Genomic DNA, 24,184 nt, shown 5'->3' on the forward strand with positions numbered 1-24,184 from the left:
ATTTTTAAGAGGAGAAATTGTCTATAACTGATACAGGAACACTATCCAAGATAAACTTACAAAAAGTCCTCTTAAAAGGTGTTAAATTAAAGAATATCTTACCGCTAACTAATCACAGCTATTTCCACCAACTATCTCATTTTCTTATATTCATAAAGTGTGAAAAGAGTTTAGTAAAATAACTTCATCCCTGTACTGCAAAATGAGTCGTACTTGCTAAATTTACTTAATTAAAATCAGCTAATGCAACACAACTATTCAGCATTCTGTAACTTAATTTAATTGCACCCAATCCATTGAAATTTGTAAAACAGAAGTTTACTTAATCCATTAGCACTGAGACTACATTAATAATTTAGGCTGGAATGAACACAGCATTACTGTAACTGATTTCTAGTTTCCAGCACAGACTGAAAAATTTGATGTGTACTTTGGAAAATGTTTTGGATGCAAAAATTGTTGGGCGAAAATGGCACTGGAAAAGTAAAGACTGCTCAAATAACACACTGACAGGACATTTCTATAGTATGCATTGTGCAGTAACATGGCAACACTAGTAAAATGACGCTACCCTCTCATTCACTGATCTGCTCCCTGCTATGCTCCGCTCACATGTTCTGATAATAATAGCCCCTTACTGTAGGACTACACTTTTTTCAACATCTCTTCTTTTTGTGTTCCACAGAAGAAAGTCAACCATAAAGGTTACGGATGACATGAGGGTGATGATGAATAATGAGAGAATTTTCATTTTTGAAAACCGTGGAGTGGAATGTTGCTTAACTCAAAAGCAATTACTCTACAAATGCCAGTGGAGTGACTCTTCGCGCCTCCCGTCAATATCATATTTTACATATGGTAAAAAGAAAAGTGACATTTAGTATGCTAATGTGCGTTCATTTGTTAATGGAGTTAGGCTTCTTTGACATGTCTTAAGATATTGTTGTTTAGGACATGTTCAAGATATTAACGTATTTACAGTATATGAAGCCACTGTCCAAAATTGAAATGAATATTTATTATTATTATATTTTGTAACACTAATTCTGCACAGACATAAAAGTTTATAATAGTAATATTTCATATAAACACTATACATTTGAAGAGAAGAGAAGAGAAGAGAAGAGAAGAGAAGAGAAGAGAAGAGAAGAGAAGAGAGTTCATTGGAAGCACCTCACACCCCCACATTCAGCTGCGGCAATCAAGCAAGTCTGCCTTATTTCCACTGAGGATTGGAAATTCTCAATTAATTTACACTCTTTTATGCTTCAAGGGACTCGAGACAAAAATCATCTGGCTTTGGGTGAGAGCCCAAGAAGAAGTATTTATCTTTTATTATAAATATTTGTCTTTTATTTTATCATATATTTAGCATAATTGAACACTTCTGGGTCAGCTGACTTAAGGGCTCAGAGGATGCGTGAAAGAGATGGAGACATGGATGTGACCCTATATTGGGTTTCCACTTGATTAAAGCCTTCAGCCATCTGAGGAAACAAGCTTAGGGAGAAGATGATGGCACCATGGCAACATCAGCAGCTAGAGGCCTAATGGGATATAGGGATCGCAGTTTGCTGTAACCATGGGTAACTGGCTACAGGGAGGCTGGTATGGAAAAACATTATATATTACACACCACCCCTGCTGATTTCTGCAAAATGTGCTAGAACATTTGTAGATAGTGGCTTTGATGCCATGACTGTCAAAAGTGGTCAGTTTGAATTTACTGTATTTATTGTCAAGAATCAAAACACTAGAAGCTACAACAGGAATGCTTTGGGAGAGATCAACGCAGTGTTATGGGAGGCCTTGCTCTTAACAAACCTTATTTCAGTTACAGTTATTGACATATAGGCTGATTTATGGAGAAAGCTGCCACCGCAGCACCAAATCTTGCTTTCACTGTCCTGATGCAATGCAGGAGTTACGATACGATAAAACCATGAAGACTTTGAAGAGCTTTATGTAGTGAACTGATCGCTCTGTTGATTTCAATAATAGATCCCAAAGATTAATGGGCTATTTTACCGAAAATTTTTATTTACTCACTCTAATGTCATTCCAAACCCACATTTCTGTCTTCTGTGGAACACGAAATAGTTTTTTTGTTTAGTTTTTGTGTGTGTGTGTGTGTCCAAACAATGAATTTCCAACGCTGTTTCGGACCCCCCTGACATTCACTATATGGGCAAAAATAGTTCTGACTTTTACTATATGGGCAAAAAAACTAAATATATTTTGTGTTCCAAAGAAGAAAGAAAACCCCTTTTTCAGATCATAAGCTGGTCCTCTTACAAAAAGACACTCAGCTTTACAAAGCACACATTCAGAAACATTCAACACACATTGTTAACATACATAAAGGCGCTAATTAACTGACATTTAAATGTCATTTAACAACGGACACCAAATATCACAAGCCTAGCTGCACATTTGGAGTCTGCCATATTATTAACAACTTAACTGGCTGTCATTAGTTAGAGCAGGGAAAGGCCACAAATTCACATATGCATGCAGAGTACCCTCACGATGGTAGTTATTACAAGAACAACCAGTGTGATATTATCATTATTAATGCCATATAAATGTATTCATGAATCAATAAAATGCCCTGCCTTTTGGCTACTTAATTTTGTCACAGTTGTTAAGATAAATTACATATTTTATAATTGCAATTTTGCAGTATTGCCAAATACACAAAGGACACTATATTAAAATACACCTGACACTCCCATTTTCTGTGCCACTACTGAATCTATAATGCAACAAAAATAAATGAATAACACTTTATCTGTATTTTTAGGTTGCCTTATAAACTGAATCTGATGAGAGAGCTACCGGACATTATAAAAAATGTTTTCATTGCATTGTCTAAAGTGGCTGCTTTAAACAATAAAATAAGTTTACGTTTACTTGTGTGTGTGTGTGTATACTGTACATATTTATTTCATATTTCCATAAGAGTTTTAAATTTGATCACTAAATAAAGAGAAAATGGTCATGGTGAAACTACAAAAAATCTGGGTTCTCTGAAAAGCCCTGAATGTGCTCTGTACAAGACATCCAGACTTAAAAAAACATGTAAGTTCTCAGAGAAATTCACTAAAATATAATGCCCTCTACTAAGGACAAAAGTCTATTATTGGGTCTCAGGAGGTTAAAACAGATGTCCAAAAGCAAGCATATGTTTGTATTCTCATCTGAATCAGACACCGGTTCAAAAGCTGTGTATGCAATCATAATCATAGTGGTAGGTCATCAACAGGTGCTTGAGACCAGGACTGAGATTATGAACAAAGAAGTACATTTATGATTAGTACTGATTAACAGAGATGATTTCTCCATGAAGAGATTTTTCTTGGCACTTAATTCAACCCATCTTAAAGTCTTTACAGCTTTCCATAAACAGGAGCAAAATGGTCACCCCTGATTCTAATAGCAGTGTGCTCGGTTTTGTGAATTGTGTGTTTGGTTCATTATTATGAAAGTCAGAGGTGCCGTCCATGTGGAGAGAGGTTTTAACGGAAAGGTCAGGTCGATTATTCAGTCCCACATTTTACACTTTACTCAGAGGAGTAGTGCGATCAGATAGCTCTTTCTGTTTTAATGAAAATAGCATCTCAAGGCTCAAGCTGAGAGGGAAAAAAAGGAATTATGTCCAACAGGTAAACAGGCCATGTGTTTCTGCTGTGGAGTGTTTTGAGTCAAGCAGTTCATGTACAAACCCGGTTCCAAAAAAGTTGGGACACTGTACAAATTATGAGTGAAAAAAGGAATGGAATAATTTACAAATCTCATAAACTTAGATTTTATTCACAATAGAATATAGATAACATATCAAATGTTGAAAGTGAGATATTTTGTGGAAGTCGTGGCCTAATGGTTAGAGGGTTGGACTCCCAATCAAAGGGTTGTGGGTTCTAGTCTCGGGCCGGATGGAATTGGGGGAGTGCATGTACAGTTCTCTCTCCACCTTCAATACCACGACTTAGGTGCCCTTGAGCAAGGCATCGAACCCCCAACTGCTCCCCGGGCCCCGCAGCATAAATGGCTGCCCACTGCTCCGGGTGTGTGTGTGTGTGTTCACTGCTCTGTGTGTGTGCATTTTGGATGGGTTAAATGCAGGGCACAAATTCTGAGTATGGGTCACCAAACTTGGCTGAATGTCACATCACTCATTTTTGAAATGTCATGCCAAATATTGGCTCATTTTGGATTTCATGAGTGCTACACATTCCAAAAAAGTTGGGACAGGTAGCAATAAGAGGCTGGAAAAGTTAAATGTACATATATCCGCTGGAGAATCAATTTGCAAATTATTAGGTCAACTGGCAACATGATTGGGTATAAAAAGAGCCTCTCAGAGTGGCAGTGTCTCTCAGAAGTCAAGATGGGCAGAGGATCACCAATTCCCCCAATGCTGCGGCGAAAAATAGTGAAGTAATATCAGAAAGGAGTTTCTCAGAGAAAAATTGCAAAGGGTTTGAAGTTATCATCATCTACAGTGCATAATATCACCCAAAGATTCAGACAATCTGGAACAATCTCTGTGCGTAAGGGTAAAGGCCGGAAAACCATACTGGATGACTGTGATCTTCAGCTCTTAGACGGCACTGCATCACATACAGGAATGCTACTGTAATGGAAATCACAACATGGGCTCAGGAATACTTCCAGAAAACACAAACACAATCCACCGTGCCATATTGTTAGCCGGCTAAAACTCTATAGGTCAAAAAAGAAGCCATATCTAAACATGATTCAGAAGCGCAGTCATTTTCTCTGAGCCAAGGCTCATTTAAAATGGACTGTGGCAAAGTGGAAAGTTCTTTTTGGAAAACTGGAACGCCATGTCATCCGGACTAAAGAGGACAAGGACAATCCAAGTTGTTATCAGCGCTCAGTTTAGAAGCCTGCATCTCTGATGGTATGGGGTTGCATGAGTGCGTGTGGCATGGGCAGCTTACACATCTGGAAAGGCACCTAGTTCTAGAACAACATAGACTGCCATCCAGATCTCGTCTCTTTCAGGGAAGACCTTGCATTTTCCAACATGACAATGCCAGACCACATACTGCATCAATTACAACATCATGGCTACGTAGAAGAAGGATGCGGGTACTGAAATGGCCAGCCTGCAGTCCAGATCTGTCACCCATAGAAAACATTTGGTGCATCATAAAGAGGAAGATGTGACAAAGAAGACTCAAGACAATTGAGCAACTAGAAGCCTGTATTAGACAAGAATGGGACAACATTTCTTTTCCTAAACTTGAGCAACTTGTCTCCTCAGTCCCCAGACGTTTGCAGACTGTTATAAAAAGAAGAGGGGATGCCACACAGTGGTAAACATGGCCTTGTCCCAACTTTTTTTTTAGATGTTTTGATTCCATGAAATTTAAAATCAACTTTTACCCCCCCTTAAAATTATAAATTTTCTCTGTTTAAACATTTGATATGTCATCTATGTTGTACTCTGGATAAAATATTGAAATGTAATACTTCCACATCATTGCATTCTGTTTTTATTCACAATTTGTACAGTGTACAACTTTTTTGGAATCAGGTTTGTTCCACATGCAGTCATATTAAAAGTAAATGTCCTTTTTTGCAGTCACAATCTGAATTAGATTTGTTGGTAATACATCAAAAATATTTCTACATAGAATAGTGGGCAAAGTTTAAGGTTTACTTTAGGGAGACAGTCCCTCAAAACTGCATCCCTTGTGAGATTTCAGCGCTACATCCCACTGCACCATGAACACAAGCACTAGCACATCATACATGATCCTGACATCAAGAGGCACTGAAGCAAACCTGACAAACAAAACCCTACAAACAAGACAAAGAATAGAAAGAACACAACAACTCCAGTAGAATAGCGTTGTTCCTGTTAACTATTAAAACTCATCATTTGTGTTAATCAAAATAAAACAATTAAAATAAATATATATATTAGATGAAAAACATTTTAAATGTTGTTTTAAAATATGTTTAGGTTGAAGTACTAAAATTACTCAAACCAAAATAAAATAAATTAAAGGTAAATAGAAATACAAAACAAAACACAAAAACTAGTAAGAATTCCAAAAGCATAAAGTTACTAATTCTAAAATATTAATAAATATTATCATATAGCATATAAATAACATTGTAGCATAAGATGTGATAGTACCGTGCTGAAAAGAATATCAATGCTCTTGATTGAGGCTGGTTTGTACTGGATTGACGAGCAGATCAGCAAAGTTATCCTGTTCAACAGCTTCACTATCTAATTTCAAATGAATTCGAATTGATGAAGCAGATATCAAGCATAATTGCAGTTTGAAATTGAATTTAAAGTATAATTTTTAACTAGAAAAGGAACATTCATCAAGAGAAACATTGAAATATGGCTTGACAAGGCATTTGAAAAACAAATCAGTACATTACCTAGGAAGGCTTTACCCGAACCCAATCTCCTTCTCCTGAAGCTGTCACAAACGCCAATCATTTTACACAGTCAACTGCCTGTCACCAGAAACAAAGATCTCCCATAATGCCCAGGCACCACAAATACCATACCTCTCTAAACCTGGGGTGTATAAACTGTTAAGTCATTCACTCCTTGTGCTTATTTTAATTTCCCATTGCATATGATATCACATTGAGTCATATGAAGCACCTTCTCTGTTCTCCAGCTGCTGTGTGAGCTAACTGATAATGCTGTCAGCATTCTGTGCATGTTCTCCTGGCAGACTGCACCACTGTGTTACAACTGGCATCTCCCCTGTGAAACAACTGCTAAGAGTGACAGTTAACATTGTGCTCCAGTACAATTCTTTTAGTACAAAACAACGACTTTAAAAAATGTATCAGGATACGCTACAGTAACCACCAATACCATAGTGATCACATTGCTTATGTATTTTAATCCTATTTAGTTCTGACAAGCTGAAGTGAAGGGGAACCTGGTGGTTAGCATACAATCTCAATTGAAAAAGCATATAAAAAGGCTTCTTTTTGATTCTAGCACACATACTATATGGACTCTGTACAATATCAACATTTTGACAGCATATAAAACATAAAACCTTTTAAAAGACAAATGTTTATAAATGCTTTGAGGCTCACGTACATTGGATATTTGAAACATACGAATAAATAACATTTATAAATATAATCTCAAAATGAACATACTAACTTCATAATGTACATTATGATTTTGTGATTCCTAAATTCACTTGTTCACCTGTAAATTCACTTGTTGCATTTTCATCCCTCCTTAAAAGCCCTAATTTAACGTCCAAATCAGTCAGATCATGTAACATAAATGTCACAAAATGCTACATAGATCAAGACATTTAATATAACATTTGCCCCAAACATTTCTGAACACCACTCTGCATATTCCCTTCATGCTCAGTAACAAAAAAAGCTTAAGACATCTTGAAGAAAAACACTGACATGCCACATCAACTCTTTCTCTGTCATGCAGCCAAGTTTAGCACAAAGCGTGGGCCGCCAGGTCAGCCAGGTGAACTCCCCCGAGTCTCTGCTAACATCAGAAATCAACCAATCTCCACTGCCTCAAATCCAATCCACCTCCTCCCATAATGCCTTGGGACATCCTCTGAAAGCACACGGATTCCCCTCTAGTATGCTACTTCCTTATCTGCAGTGCAGTCCTGTGACTGTGGCGCTTTCTAGCACATTAAAGAGAGTGTTTCCTTTGATGTGGCAGTGCACGGTCGGGTAGACAGAGAAATGTGGGGAAATACCCTCAGTGCACACAGAACAAAGTACTGAAACCGCTTCCTCAACTGGGCACAGTATGTGCCTATCTACTTTAAATTAAAGACTAGCACAAATTCAAGATTTATTTTTCATTCTCTTTCCATGTAATACAGTGGAAACTAATCAGATACTGTATCTCTTTAACCCTTGTGTTGTGCTGAAAATGCTTTCCCGTTACCTTTGCTGTAAATCTTACATTTTGCTACATTATCACTAAACTTGGATCTTTTTTCAACTTGTTTTCTTTTAATTAGCACGGGTTTCTTGTTTCATTTTGGAACTGACTGGTTTTAAGCTTCATTGATCTGAGCCGTGCACCTCAGTTTTGAGTGAAAAAAAATCATTTTTGTGGATAACTGTGTTTACTCATAAAGTGAGGTGCATAAGCTAATATCAACTGCCAACTAAAATAGAAAAGATTGCTAAAAAGATTGAATCCAACATTTGGTAATAATATAGAATAACAAGACATTTTTTTAACAACACAGGTGTAACAAAATTCCAGAAAAGTGCAAAAATTATCTTTTTTTGGAGGGGGGAGTTCTTATACATTGTGTGAGCAAAGTCAGTAAGCTTTATAGCAATGTTATAAATTAACTAGCATTTTCTTGAAAAAGGAAATCCATAATGACTGGAACACAACATGAGGGTTAAAAAAGACAAAATATCAGCCTAACTTAATTAGTCTAAGTTAAAGTTGGCATTAGCAGCAAGTACAGCAACGTGTAGGAAAAAAAGTGAGCTTGGGGTGGAGGTGGAAGACAAAATAATAGAAGAATGGCAACAAACCCAAATCTATTATCTGGAGGCCTTGAGTATTTTTAATTAGTCATAGTCTCCTGGGACGGAGCAGTGTGATTTGAACAGACCTGCGGGAACCAAACACATTTTCAAACACTTTCAAAAAGATTCCCTGCTGACTTCACTGTATTGCACTTTGCAACTGAATGAATGTAGCAAAGAAAGTTCTTCCCTGAATGTATTCTGGTGACTTTAAAGCTTCTCTTATAATATCTCATTGTATTATGGCAGATCTTCTGCAATAGCTTTCAGATGTGCGACAAAGGGAAGAACTTTTCAGAAAAAACTCGTACTAACAACAATTGTTCATGTTTAAGTAATTTGTGAGCGCCAGTATTTGATGCATTGCAAAAACAGACCCCGAAAAATGCATCTAAAACAAAGATAACAAAGCGCTACCTTCATAACCAACAGTGACTGAGATGCTATATATACTCCTCTGTGCTTTAATTAAACTTTCTCTAACTGCTGCCTCTCAGGAGCTGTTTTAGACCACTGTGAGGACTGATACAGTGTGCCCAGAGAAGCATATGGGCTCAAGATATTCATTTATCTTTCAGATCCATTTTTAAGGCAGCAGTTAGCTGGCATCAGACTGTGTTTTGCAGTTCAGAGGGACATTTCTTAAAGCGGAGATCTGTCCAGAAGCCCCAGTCAGGCTTTAATTAGTAGAGTGGGAATAGGAGGGGTCTCAGATCTCAGGCCAGCTTCCATCAAAGCAGGGTTCATCCTGAGGAAGATGTGAGAGCCGGCGTTCTCCTAGTGTTCTGTAAATGCATTCATAAATGAGTTGTGTTGGGACTGTGCCCACTGTGAAGAGCATTAGCTATGCCTGTGTTGTACACCAGAATAACTATGCTATGTAGACTTTGCCACATTAAATTTTCCTACTCATCCATTACAGACTGGGTGATAAGGCCCAGATCCAGTTTAAAAGATGAGAACAGTTGTTTACAGAAAGTATAGGACATACCCAAAGGCTCATCACTTTCTTAAAAAAAAAAACTATAACATGTATTTTATGCTATAAACATAATTTGCCACTTGCTATCAGGGAAGATTTAGAATGATTTCTGAAGGATCTTGTGACTGAAGATAGGAGTTATATTATATCATATATTAAAGGGATCATATGATGCAATTTAAATTTTTCCTTTCTCTTTGGAGTGTTACAAGCTCTTGGTGCATAAAGAAGATCTATAAAGTTGCAAAGACTAAAGTCTCAAATCCAAAGAGATATTCTTTATCAAAGTTAAGACTCTGCCACTCGCTCCTAAAACGCCTTATTCAAATGTCTACGTCACTATGTGGAAACATATGTGTAATGCCGCCCAAATGTTCACGCAAAGAAAGAAGTCGTGGTTTCAGTAACCACAGTTAGTCTTGAAGCAGTCATGTCAGAGAGATGCTGTGTGTTTCTATGTGAAAGCAAAAGCACTTTATTTGGCCTTCCAAAAGTAAATGCATTTAGGAATCTTTATAATTAATTACAACAGAACAGCAATGCTTTTTATGGACGAATGTTTCATGAACATAGGAGAGAGGGTAATTCTGACTTTGCTACGACAATCTGGCACTTCAGAATCAGCGACTGTATGTTTTGTTATCAGTTTAAGTATTTGCTATTGAATGTTCAAATGCAGAGTTTTGTGTGTTCCGTGTGTGTGCACGCGTACGTGTGTGTGTGTGTGTGTGTGTGTGTGTGTGTGTGTGTGTGTGTGTGTGAGAGAGAGAGAGAGAGAGAGAGAGAGAGATGGTCACACACTGGGTCAGCTGTCTTATCTGTCCGTGGCTTGTGTACTGCAAACACACACCGGCTTCATCACTGTGTCTGACACACGACTCTGTTCCCCTTTCGGGCTTGAACTGATGGTAAAACTAAGGACAATATTAACAGTCTTTACATTCATCATGAAAGATTAAGCTTGTGCTTATGGAAAGGGGCATTACATTTCTGATGAGTGCTTGCTGTCTTCGGCCAATCAATATGGACTGGGTCAGTTGGCCAATTTTTTTTATGTTTTTTGAACATTAAAGCATGTCAAAATATTGTGTTACACCATATACACAAAATAATAATAAAAAAAAGCATCATATGACCCCTTTAAGGTATTTTAAATTTTTTATGTATCTTTGATTAAATAAATGCAGCTTAAGAGAGTGTACATATACATATATTTGTAAAATGTATGCATCTAGCACACTACAAATTTGCACAACCTAACAGGGAATGTACACAACTATAAAGACCTGTTCACTGTATTTCAAAATGAGTGGCAATAATTGTCTAGGACAGGAACCATGGAGTTGCATAACTGTGTGGCAATCAGGTAGTGACTTGGGGGTAGAGGGGGGTAATAATTTGGCAGGGGGTTGAAATTGGGCACAGCACAATAATTAAATCCGAGCATGTTCTGGGTATAAGACAGGTAACCACAGTACAGCACATACTGCTGCTTGACAGCTATTTGTCATGACAACACAAACCTACCTGTGTTTATATGTATGTACATGTGTCAGGGGTTAATGGAGTTGATGCATTAAGAGAAGATGATTTTGACCTCATACAGTATGTGCATGAAACGTTACAGCATTTACAGTATGATATAGTGTTTTCTTTTTTGTCAGAACTAGGACATAATATGTGCCACTCTGCCACAGGCTGAATTACCATAGGTGAACATTTCTTTTATTTATTTTTTGCAGCATGCCAAAATTGGCAACACAAAAATGGCTAAATAATATATGTCCCTGCCCACTGTAGACCAAAGCACAGGCTTTGTAAAGTGTAAAGAGCCCTCGCACAGTACATTCATGCTCCACCGGCCAACAGCATCAGTGTGTGCCTTGCTATATGTCCAGTGGTCTAAAATCCCCAGCCCTTGAAGTTAGGGCAATTTAACTGTATTGCCACTCATTTAACTCACTTTGACATTATTCTTGACCGAAAACTAACCTGAGACATTATTTACCCATCATGCCCTTTTTACAAAACTTTAATGATTCATAAGGTCTAGATCAGGGAAGCCTCGGTGCTTGCATGCTGTGCGGGAGGCTGCTGTCAGCATGTTTATTTTCAGTGAGCACACACATAAACACTCATTTACTGCCAGCGAGAGCCCACAAACCTAGACCAGAGAGGGGGAAAGCACTAGAGGGGAAAAGTTTGTATTTATACATTCAAATCCATGAATTAGCAGTTTCATTTACATTTAAGCATGATAATTGGTTACTGTATACCAACTCTTACTCTTCGACATTCTGCTTCCTCTTGAAACACCAGAGGAATGTCTTAACATGCATTACTGCACAGAGGGGTTCTGTAATTTGTCAACGAAAAAGTCATTTGGCTCCTAAATGACTCATTTTAGTAGCCTTTTTTCCCATCTGTAGCCCTTTTGCTCTCTTTTTCCCCTGAGAGATATTTTTTATGTAAAAAAAATGCTGCACAGAGTAACAGTACAGATTTTAAAACAGTTGAAAGAACCAATTAAATTTCCATTAGATGTATCTGCACCACTCTTTCTCTCCCTTTAAACTCAGTGATATATTTAGGAGGGCGAACTGCAGATGCAGATAAGTCGGTGGGTCATGCAGGTCTGCTCTCATGTCAACAGCCCTTGCAGATTTATGGTCACAGACCAGGTAATCAAAAAGCAGGAGGCTGAGCCTGCTTGCATAAAAGCTCTTAGGCCAAGAGAGCATGTCATTTTCTCTATACAACAGACACTAATGATTCTCTCTGCCTGCACCGCACGCATAATGTAACCAATCACTTCTGCAGTAAGAGACACGCAGCAGGGTGGCATGACATTCTGTGTTTTGTTTGTGCTCAATAAGATGGTTTACTCTGGAAGGTAAATTGATCCATAAACAATAAATTAAATCATGTCATTATTCACGATGAAAAATAATTCACAATGTCCAGAAGGCATTGAATATAGGGCATCATTAGTATGAAGTACTTTTATTGATACCAAATATATACTTTTACAGACATTTTTTTAAATTATATATATATATATATATATTGTTTTACACTAGATTTTTTTTTTAGTTTCAATAATATATTTAAAATCTATTCCTGTGATGGCAAAGGTGAATTTTTGCATCATTACTCCAGTCTTCAGTGTCACATGATCCTCCAGAAATCATTCAAATATGCTGATTTTGTGCTCAATTATTATAAATAACTATTTGTACTTATTAATATTAATTATGGTTCTTATTATTATCAATATTGAAAACTGTTTATTTGAGACATTTTGAAGCATTATAAATGTGTATTTACTGTCAATTCTCACTGAATAAAAAGTATACATTTATTTTCATTTTCCCCCTAAATCTTAATACTAACTTTTGAATATTAGTGTACCATGTTTTCAACAAAAATATTTAGCAACACAACTATTTTTAACATTGCTAATAATAAAAATCAGCACATTTACATTTTGAACTATATTCAAATAGAAAACAGTTCTTTTAAATTATAAAAATATTTTAATGTTTTAATAAAAATATTTTAATCAAATAATCAAAATATGCAGCCCTGGTCAGCATATTGAAAAACATTTAAAAATATTAATTATTCCAAACTTTTGACCAGTAGTATATCATATCATATCATATATATTGGAATTGCTTGACAGTCGTGGTCACATTAAACTGTCAAAAATGAGAACTTTTTATTTTGTGTTCCATGGGAAAAAAATAAAGTAGTATATGTTTAAAATTATATTATAGGGTGAGTAAATGATGACAAAATATTATTTTTGGAGAGAATTCTCTTTTATACATGCAGCCGCCCTATTCGAAAAGAAAGAAGATAAAATCGTTATCTATAAATGCTGGAAGCAAATCAGCCTGTGCTCTGTTTTCTTGTTAGACAGTTGTGTGATTGAAAACCAAAGAGTTGCAAAATATGGCACCTATCTCCTGTGGTCGCGACTCTTGTTTTTCTTTCCCCCCCACCCTCTTGCCTTCTCTCTCTCTCTCTCTCTCTCTCTCTCATTAAAACTGTCACCAAGCTACTCTCCTGGGAGGGGTTTAAAAATAACACAAATTGTGCTAGCTCCACATATCAAATAGCCCCTACTTCTTTTAACCAGGTTTGTTGCAGGTTTTCGCTCTCTGCTATTTGTATCGACTCTCTTTTAGAACTAAAGTGGAGTTTTCCTTTTAAAAAGAATCTAAAATAAAGAAACAATGTTTTAAATATATATATTTCAATCCAAACATTTAGAACAGATGAGACTCACCTGGTCTCATGCCAATAATGACGAACAAGACAGAATCATACAAAAAACTTAATTACAGTATAATTGGATGAAATGTACTGTAGAGTAATATGTTTCTTCTTATACATGAATTTGAGCATTGCAAAATTTGTAACGAAGCCTTTCTTCATACTCATAATTGTTCTGTGGACATGAATATGGATAAAGAGGCTCATTTGCATAATGAGACTAATCTAAAATCAATTAGCAAATACATCTGAAAATTTTGCTGTAATTTAATTTGCAGTACAATAGAGTAAAAATCCTTTTAGAACATCCAGCAAATGCAAATCATTAGCTGGTTCATTATGCATCGATTTTCTTAGCAGATGATATTTAACTAATACTATGCAGAAATCATATTGGACAGGCATCTGAGAACAAAAAGAAGGTCTTAAGTTATGTATTTAACCCTGGTTCCTCAAAGGAATGAGACACTGTGTCGAGAACGCTTTCGGAAATGCCTCCAGCAAGACATCTCTGAATAACGTGTGTAATCAGTCCAATGGATGGGTGCGACGTCATAGGCGGGTGACGTCAGAGACCAAGAAGCATAAAAGTATGAGTGGCAAAGCTGGCATCCAGCCTCAAAGGATGAAGCAAGCACTGGCCAGAGTAGCCGAAAGTGTGGCACTGCGACACATCATCTTGTTCCTTCGAGGAACAAGGGTTACATATGTAACCTTAGTCGTTCCTCTTCAGGAACTCGAGCTGCGTCGAGAACACTTTAGGGAACAACAACCTCGGTTGAGAGACCGGAAGCTAAGAGTTGTGCCTCCTCATAGACCACACCTACAGCCTCTAAGCTCCATTTGGGGTTGCCTGCGGGAGGAGATCTCTCCTGATGGGAAACTCCCATGGAGTGCCGTCAAAAAGAGAAAACATGCCCAAGAAACATACCCGGCCTGGCCAGACCAGGGCTACTAACAGTGGCCGAACTCCGTCCAAAGAACCAAAGTTTTCTCCATAAGTCCAAGGCACGTAGGCATTGCTGCATGACCTGCAGTGAGGATACACTCGATCATCCCACACCATGCCCAGATAAGTGGTTCTGTACTGGAGAAAGCACACTTTACTTGGCATTAAGTCTTAACCCCAGCTCTTTCATGTGAGCGAGAACGACACCTTGATGCCGAACCTTCATCTGCTCTGATTGAGCTAATATCAACCAATCATCAATGTGGTTGAGTTGTGAAAGTGTGGGGTGAGAGTGCAAGGCCAGAGGAAGATCCGTATTGGTAGGCTTTTGCCCCCAAATGCAAACCTCAGGAACTTCAGATGAAGAAGGATGGAGATAAGTGCATTTTCTTGATAGATCATAACACACCAGTCCTCGGACTTGGGTGCAAGCGTGCTGAACTTCAGTCACACTGACAGAGTGGTTAAAAAAACACAGATCTAAAAAAAAGGACACAACACCTCATCCTTCCTCGGAACAGTGAAGTACCGGCTGTAGGACCCGGACTCTGCAACCCAAGGAGGGACCATCTCGATGAACTGGATTCTGTGGCCTCTCACTACAGTGTGCAGGACCCACTGAGACACATTTGGCAGTAGTTTTCACGCTGCCAAATAGTCTACTAAAGGAATCAGCCTCTCAAGACTGATCTTTGGTGTCATCAGAGCATTTAGCTTGGTGTCCTGAAGCTGCGCACTGACAGGACACAGGTGAACTAGCTGCTCTGGAAACCTCCAAAGGAAGTTGCAAGCCTCTTAGTACCACTACGTTTCCGGGTGGTAACTGAGAGAAGTGCTTGCCGGAGACCGCTGCGCCCTGGAACACCGGCAGGGTTGGCAGATCGATCTCCTGAGGGCACTGAGTAGAGACGGCCACTGTGACGGCCTCGGTGTACACTGCATTTCCCCAGAGGGGTCTGCCCTCCGAGGTCCTGAGCCACAGCATCAGGACTCTCATAGCTGAAGTCTCCTAAAAACGATGGTCCCACCGCCATGTGACCTCCTAAGGGAACCAGTCTCACGAGACTGGCCTCTGGTGCACCTAGAGCCACTAGCTCGGTGCCCTGAAGCGGCGGACTGGTAGGGGACGACCGTACTAGCTTCTCTACAGACCTCCGTAGAGGTAGCGAGCCTCTTAGCACCACTATGTTTCCGGGCGGTAACTGAGAGAAGCGCTCGCCGTAGAACACTGCGCTCTGGAACAAAGGGTTGGCAGATCGATCTCCTGAGGGCAATGAGGAGAGACGGGCACTGTGTAATGCATTCAGGGGCGTCAGGATGTTATGACAAAGGCTATCCAGTGAAAACGATGGTCTCCTTCGAGAGCTGATACTGCGCACTTCACTCTCAAGCAGCCAACACACGAACTGTGTGTCCTTACCACTTTTTTTTTCCTTTTTTGGTCGCAGGGAAAACACACAGCCTGCTCTCACCCAAGACTTCTCTTGATTGAAGCTTTGACAAATGGAGCTTATCAGTGGACAAACGACACTAAATAAGACTCACAAACAGATAGCGATTGACACACACGCAGAGCACTTGCTGAAGACAGAAGGCTGGATGCCGGCTCATGCTTTTATGCTTCCTGGTCTCTGACGTCACCCGCCTATGACGTTTCGCCCATCCATTGGACTGATTACACACGTTATTCAGAGACTTCATGTTGGAGACGTTCCCCAAAGCATTCTGGATGTAGCTCGAGTTCCTGAAGAGGACCTGAATTTCTAATAAGCCCCGCAAATGGGATTTTTTTATTATTATTATTTTGAAAGAAAATATTACTTCTATGTAGCACAGACACGTCATTTCAAATAAATGCTGTTCTTTTTTACCATTGATTACGATAAGAATTATTTCAAGAGCACCAAATCAGCATATAATTTACACTGCACAGTTGGCACAAGTGCTTCTGAAGTGGCATTTAGGCATCTTTACACAGACTCTTTCATGCTGCTCAGAGGTGGCATAAATACATTTACATACCAATTGCACTTTTATACAGTACTTCAGCTAAGAGCAGGTATAATTTACTCTGGCTTTTATAAAGCATTGTGTCTTTACACAGAATTTTCAGGCACAGAGCAGCCTTAACTTGGCTGTGTAAAGACTCCTTTAGAAGGATTTCTGAAGGATCATGTGGCACTAAAGACTGGTAAAATGGCTGCTGAACATTTAGCTTTAAATCAATGGAATAAATTACATTTTATAAACATATTCAAATAAAAAACAGGTATTTTGAATTGTTAAAATATTTCACAATAAAACTTCTTTCAAAATCATTTTTACGAAAAAATCTCACCAACCTCAAACTTTTGAGCACTAGTGAAGTAAATGAACATGATTTCATGTTTAGAACAGAACAGAGTCTGAGAAACACATTCGCATTAATGATTTAACATGACATGATATAAAGCAGATTACACTCACCATCCTTATCAGCTCTCCGGAAAATCTGAAATGATACACATACACACACATAAAGAAATACAATATATTAATACAAATTATTATTCATTTTAATAACATTATCATTATAAATCACCTAAACCTTCAAATAATTCATCCAGAAAACCTGATCAACTGCTAATCAGAGTTTAATATCAGAAACCTGTTTGATTTCAATACTAAACTTATTATTATACACCTGTCTAATCTTAAATTGACATACAACAATTATTTTTAGATACTGGCTGCAGAAAAATAAAGTACATGCTAGAAAAGACGGATAAAAAGTAATTAAAAAAGCATCTCTCTGTAGAGTTCAGTGTCAGTCAACCTACTCAGAAAAGCTATTAAATGAGACTCTGGTTCTATAGATAGGCTGACTGTAATTCAACTTCGTGACACCTTGGCCCTTAATATGGTGCAATGATTAATCTTTGCATTGCATTCAGAAAACCACCAACACAAATTATATTATATAGGCATTAGATCAGATAGAGACAAAAAAGCAGGAAAATCTGACCATACCCCCAAGCCATGCCCCCAGGACTTGTTATCTACAAAATATATTTTATAACATTAAAAGATATATATTTTATTGTAATAATATATACTGTTGTACAATAAAAATAAAAAGTTGTATAGCGTATAATGAATAAAATTATTATTATATATATTGTAAATGTAATCAATGATTCCACAAAAATGTTACGCAGCAAAAAAAATTTTTTAACATTGATAATAATAATAAAGAGTAAATGTTTCTTGAGCAGCAAATCAGCATATTAGAATGATTTTTGAAAGATCATGTGACACTGAAACACAAGTAACACATTTCAGTGCTGATTCTACTCACATAATGCCATAATGTATAATTTATAAAGAGTTTATTTAGTTAATTGCTTAAGACCATTTCGCAATCCCAATCACCATGTAGTAACCAACTTCACTCTGAACACCCCCACCCCATCCCACATTTTTTTTTATTACTTATCTGCATGATTCACGAATCATGATTTTATGCTTTAAAAAAAAGGAATTCTAGATCAATCTGGAAGAATCACATTGCTGATTATAACCTTTAAGTTCCTTTTTAAATCAAGACTAAGCAAGTTTGTATATTGCTAATGTGTTTGGTTGAACTTGTAAGAGACTGAGTGAGGTGCTACTTAAATCTGCAAGAGCAACCTGATCACACGGTCCAGTCAGATGTGAAATGGACCACTTAAGACTCTCTGGTAACAGGAAAATCACAGTCAATAGAATGTGCTGGGAAGCGTTTCTCACTACGGTCTGATTTTATGGTAGTCGATCCATTCACCCTTCAGCCTTTCTCATTTTCTAAATAAATAAATACAGTGAAGTGTGAATTGTTGTGATCAGATCTGAATGCCCATGTTAAACATACTGGCTGCTCAAGCAAGAATAGAGGTCCATGTTTTATGACTGTACATGCATGTTTATGTCTCGAAGAGGAAGCATCTGATAATTGAAACATGTATTGACAGCACACAATTTGATCTGCTTCAATAGAGTGATCAGCTTCTGCCGATGGTCTAAATCACTTCTCAGCTGGATTCAATTCAATCCTGACAGCTAACAGAATTCCACCTGTCTGGATCCTTCACCATCACAGAACAAAGGCAAAAGCCACACAGAAGGGATAAATGGACATTAGAACAACCACTGAAGCATCTGCAGTAGAACAACAATGGGATTTTTCATTCTCCTGAACTAAGAGGAGAGTGAATGTGGGAACAGTGACATGTCCGATCAATACTGTAATGTATTTTACAAAGCGCTTGAGAAGCACTATTGGTATTTAATCTTCCTAGCTATTTTATATCTTAAAGCAAAGGTGTCTGCAGCATTAATTGCCAGGTCTGGTTCTCAACTGGTGGGTAGTGACCCAAAAATTGGTTGCTGCAGGGATGCTCTGATTTTGTGGACTGTAGGAAGGAAGTAAAACAAATTGGAAATTATAACCATATAACCATGCATATTTAAATAAATAAATAATAAAAAAGGATTATAACTAGGATTATCAGACTTAAATTAGGGTTCACCTGCAATAAGGATAAAAATGCTTTTTGTGGTTAATAACTGGCTGCCCAGAATATGAATCCATTGCAATTCATGAGACATTTAGAAACTAAAAGTTTCCTACTCAGCTTACTGTACATTACCGTTCAAAGCTTTAGGGGTCAGTAATATGTTTTTATGTTTTTGAAAAAAGTCTCTTATACTCACCAAGGTTTGATAAAAAATACAGTAAGAAAATTCTACTTTGTCAACAGGACTCATTTCTACATTTAGAAGGAATTAGATAAAATATTTCTGGAAACACAGCCACATTTGACAAAATGTTGGGAAACTTTTTTACGTTTTTATATATTTTTTTGTTGATTATATGTTTGTGCACAGTATTTTTTTGTGATTCTTTTAGTGTGTATAATGTTTTTATTAAATCTGAATAAAAACAATATTCAAATATTGTAAAACATTATTTACATTTTTTTAAACTGTTTTAAAATGTTATTTATTCCTATGATGGCAACACTGAATTTTCAGCATCATTACTGTAGTCTTCAGTGTCACATGATCCTTCAGAAATCATTCTAATATGCTGATTTTTCTGCTTAAGAAACATTTCTTATTATTATCACAGTTAAAAATGATTATGCCGCTCAATATTTTTGTAGAAACTGCAATTCATTTTTTTTCTGGATTTATTGATGAATAGAAAGTTTCAAAAGAACAGCATATTTCACATTTATATTTTTTTGTAACAGCCTAAATATATACTGTCTTATTTAAAGTGTTCTTGCTTAACAAAGAAAAGTTTTTTAAGAAAAACCAAAAAATAATGACCCCAAAATATTTAATAGTAGTGTATGTAAAATAAAATCTGGGTCTCCTGCAAAACCAGCTGAGAATCACTAAACGACAGGATCCTGCTTTGTTATGACTGAACTGGATCACAGTAACAGAAGCAGACGATGCCAAATGGTCTAAAATGTAAAAAGAGAAGTTGAAAATAAGAACAGAACCACCATTAGCTGGGAGTTACATCACTATATCTTCATTGTGATTGTCTGCTTGAAGTTTTCGAGAATAAAGGGGGTGCACTAAAGATAGGAGGTTGTTAAATACCATTTGTATGGTCTGACAATATGAAGTCACTTAATGTAGGTGACCCAGTTTGTTTGCACCTCAGAAGATATATCGCTGTATGACAGGAAAAGGGGACAGCTACCAAAAGTTCTAATGTTCTAATGTGAACTACGAAGCTACAAGTTGATAAAAGGGTGAGAGAAGCAAAAATTAATTTACATATTCATGCAATAAATTGTTCATATGTATATAAATACAAAAAAAAAATGCTTAGACAAATACATTAAGGAGAAACCAGGTACAAAACAAAGTACAACTAGTGCAATTGAACCAAACCACTATCTATCAGAACAATAATCAAGTAAAATCCTGCAATTTGAACAAATCCAGATAACACAGGGAAAAAATAAGGCTCTGTTTCAAGACAATGACTTTGTGCCCAAATTTCCTCTTTGGCCCATGAAGGCTAAAAGACTTGTGTTGACAAAAGAAGATGGAACAAAGAAAGAGATGATGAGGTATTAGGCAAAGGGAGATAAAGATTTATAAAGAGTGTTTGAATGGAGAGAGTGTGACTCAACAGTGGACTTGTTTAATAGCCACTAATATGTGGACTCACATTTAGACTTGCCAAGTCAATTGGATTGATTCTCAACCTTTGGCTCAAATCCAGTTCACTGAACAAATGCCAGATATCTTTGTATTTTGAAGTTCAAATCAATAGCGCAATAAAGTCTTTAGTAAATGTCATGTGCGGTGACCATTTGATCATCTGTCTATTCTCACACATCCAGCATCTTACTTTTAAAGCGTGAACTAGAGCGCTACTGTAATTTAGTGCACAGCATTAAACCCCAGTGGAAAAGAAACGTTCAAAAAACATTAAATTCACTTAATTACTCCCTTAAGCCAGATGAGGTCTGGGACCTGAGATATGATGATGTAAGAATGAAATATTGTGCACTGGGAAACACACTTAGCCTTCTTTATGACAGCTTGTTAGTGCTCCACTGTTTTTACTGTCAGGTTTGGGGAAGCCGTGCTGAGAGAATTCAATATACCCTGAATGAATCCATAACTAGTCTAGCCGGTGAATCGAAAGCTTTCTGAAATGCAAACGGGGGCCTTTACAATTGCTCTGTGGCTCTGTAGTTTACCAATGCAGTTTTAAGGCCCGGTCAGGGCTGATGGCTGATCCTGGAATAGACGTGGCAGCAGACATGTCATTTGGAAGCGATAGATAGAGTTAAGTAATGGAATTCTCTCACAAAGCATTGGGGGAAATCAATTCCCCTACAAGCACCTGCGCCCCGTACCGAGGTCTCCAGGAGAAATCATGTATACACATGCTCAATATCCATAAAAGACAACACCTCATTATCTGCTCAACCCCCCCTCTTATTCATTTCCTCCACCTTCACTAAAGTATCTTGGGTGCATTGGCGCCTCTGGTCTTTTTCTGAGGTTTTTAATTAGTTTTTGTCCCCTCTACTTTATAGTCTTTTTACCTGAGACTGTATCTGGGTCTATCGCTGATCTACTTATCACTCTCTTAAATGTTTTAACTTCTCCCCCTAAAAGCAATGCAGAAACCTCAAGAGGTATGCCCATCAGATACACATAATTATCCAGCACCGATGAACAATACTGAGGCAATACTTTGACCTACTAAATCAATACTGCTGAGACCTCGCCACAGCAGCCAACCACAAAGTATAACTGCCGGGCTCACAGGAAAAGCACAATAAATTATTTAGATCCAAGTATGCTTCTCAGAGATACGGCCTTAAAATCAGAGCAAAAGAACTGTTGTATAACCTTAGAATGCTGAGAGGTACAGCTGGATGTTGCACTGCTTTTTCATGAATCTAGTGTATGTGTAGATTATTCTATAGTTTGGTGAATTATTTCAATGCACATCCTAAAAGCTCAAATGTATTTCAATATGACTGTGAATGTACAGTATGAGTCACATTAATTATTGACACTTAATCATACCCTAAACAGGGTTATCTTGCAACAGTGACCATCTGGCTGTAAATTATCCCACTTATTATGAAATAAATAACTACCAACTAAATAAAATATTGATTTGAGTTTAGATGAATAGTCCATAATACATTATAAGACTGCAACAATATATTACATTAAATTACCTAGTTATCTATGATTTAGATGCACTTGTAACTTATCTTTTAAGCTCTCTCTCTTTTATTTATTTTCGGTTTGTTGTAGCCTACTTCCGACCAACAGTTTTTGGTTTGCTGCTGGGGACTCTATGATCTTCTAACCATCCATCAAAGGTTTTATGCTCACAATGTAGGGCAATATTAAAATCAATTTTAATACATTTTTATTTCACGCCACAAACGTAGTGAGCCTTTCGAGTCGAACGGAGGCACGCGCCAAGAATCGTAAAGAACCAGTGCGCGGAATGATACGCGAGAGAAACGCCGGTTTGTTGCCAAAGGCAACAGCGAAATATATAATTTAAATTATTACACAAAACTTGATTGCTCACGATTAGCCAATCAGAATTAAGTACTCCAGAGAACAGTGTAATAAAGTAGGCTATATGACATAGAAATGATATAAGTGTCAAATTATGCAAAATGGTTGGATTGGATAAAAAGTTAAGTAGGTAGGTCTATGTAAAAATGTATAATTGGTGTAATGCATCGAGTTCCAAATGTTGGTTAGTTATTTAAGTAATATTCTTGGTCTAATTATGGGATTACTCAACACTCTTCTGAGGCTGTTTAAGGCAATTGAATAAAGTTTGTAAAACGAGTGCATGCATTTCATATTTCTTTATACATCAAATAATAAAATATCAAACACCTACATCCAAAATGACAGAAATGCCCTTTCGGGGCTCCGGTGCAAAGAACTGCTCCTGAGCCACCGCCGCCTCCTCCTTCACATATTCCCGAGTAGAGATGCTTTTATTGTCGCTCATCTTGGTGACTATCCAGCGGACGAGCCCGTCTATTCCACCGGGCTGAGAGCCGCTGTTTCCGGACTGTGCAGCCGTCGCTGTCTCGCTGTCCTGGGCCCCGGGATTGGGCTGGTCTTTGCTGTCCTGTGACCGGAGTTTGGCTTGTTCTTTGTGGAGCAGTTTTTGGACGCCGTCCCTGCAGTAGCGCGCTGCTTGTTCACACATCCTTTTGCCGCGGAGCGTTCATGCTGCGCGCTATGGGGGCGATCCCTCCCTCCTCTCTGACATCAGCAGCAGCAGCTGCACACATCCCAAAAACTCACCCATCCTGTCACACCTAATTGAAGCAGTTCAATGAGTGCCATCCATTTAGCTCAGATGCAGAAAAAGGAACAAGAAAAGCATTATTTGCATTTTAGAAAGAGAGTAGCTACTAGCACAATTGTTTATAGCACAATTGTTTATACACTTATTTATTTGCCAATTTGTAAATCTTTTTATTTTATTTATTTATTTATTTTTTTTCTGTGTTGTCTCTGTGTACTGGAAGCTTATGTCACTAAAACAAATTCCTTGTATGCGTAAGCATACTTGGCAATAAAGCTCTTTCTGATTCTGATTCTGATACAGCAGGAATCGATGTTAATGCCCATTGATCCCAGAAAATAACTTTTGAATTAACCATGCTGACGTGGTTTGGGTCTTATTTTGGCTTTGATTGTTGGTTTCCTACAGTAAACCTGAGTTTTAGACATTTAGTTCTACCATTCCTATATATACCTTACGAATTTTTTTTAGTACAAGTGTAATAACGTTTTGTTGGCGGATTGATTACCATAGTTTTACTAAAAACACAATGGTTAAATTACAGTTAGTGTAG

At 37.5% G+C, this 24,184-nt stretch overlaps 1 protein-coding gene across 2 annotated transcripts in view; it reads right to left on the minus strand.

The window, feature by feature from the left end:
- The window catches only part of necab2 (N-terminal EF-hand calcium binding protein 2), a 79,637-nt gene extending 56,042 nt beyond the window's left edge, over window positions 1–23,595 (minus strand). For both annotated transcript variants that reach the window (XM_026243441.1, XM_026243440.1), the window contains exons 1-2: window positions 23,212–23,595; window positions 17,238–17,262 (exon numbers count right to left, since the gene is read on the minus strand). In XM_026243441.1, the coding sequence (XP_026099226.1) occupies window positions 17,238–17,262; window positions 23,212–23,529 (343 nt within the window). In that variant the 5' untranslated portion in view covers window positions 23,530–23,595. The remainder of the gene's footprint in view (window positions 1–17,237; window positions 17,263–23,211) is intronic.
- Window positions 23,596–24,184: the final 589 nt, after the last annotated feature.

This window comes from Carassius auratus, unplaced genomic scaffold (assembly GCF_003368295.1).
Source record: "Carassius auratus strain Wakin unplaced genomic scaffold, ASM336829v1 scaf_tig00003529, whole genome shotgun sequence".
NCBI lineage: Eukaryota > Metazoa > Chordata > Actinopteri > Cypriniformes > Cyprinidae > Carassius > Carassius auratus.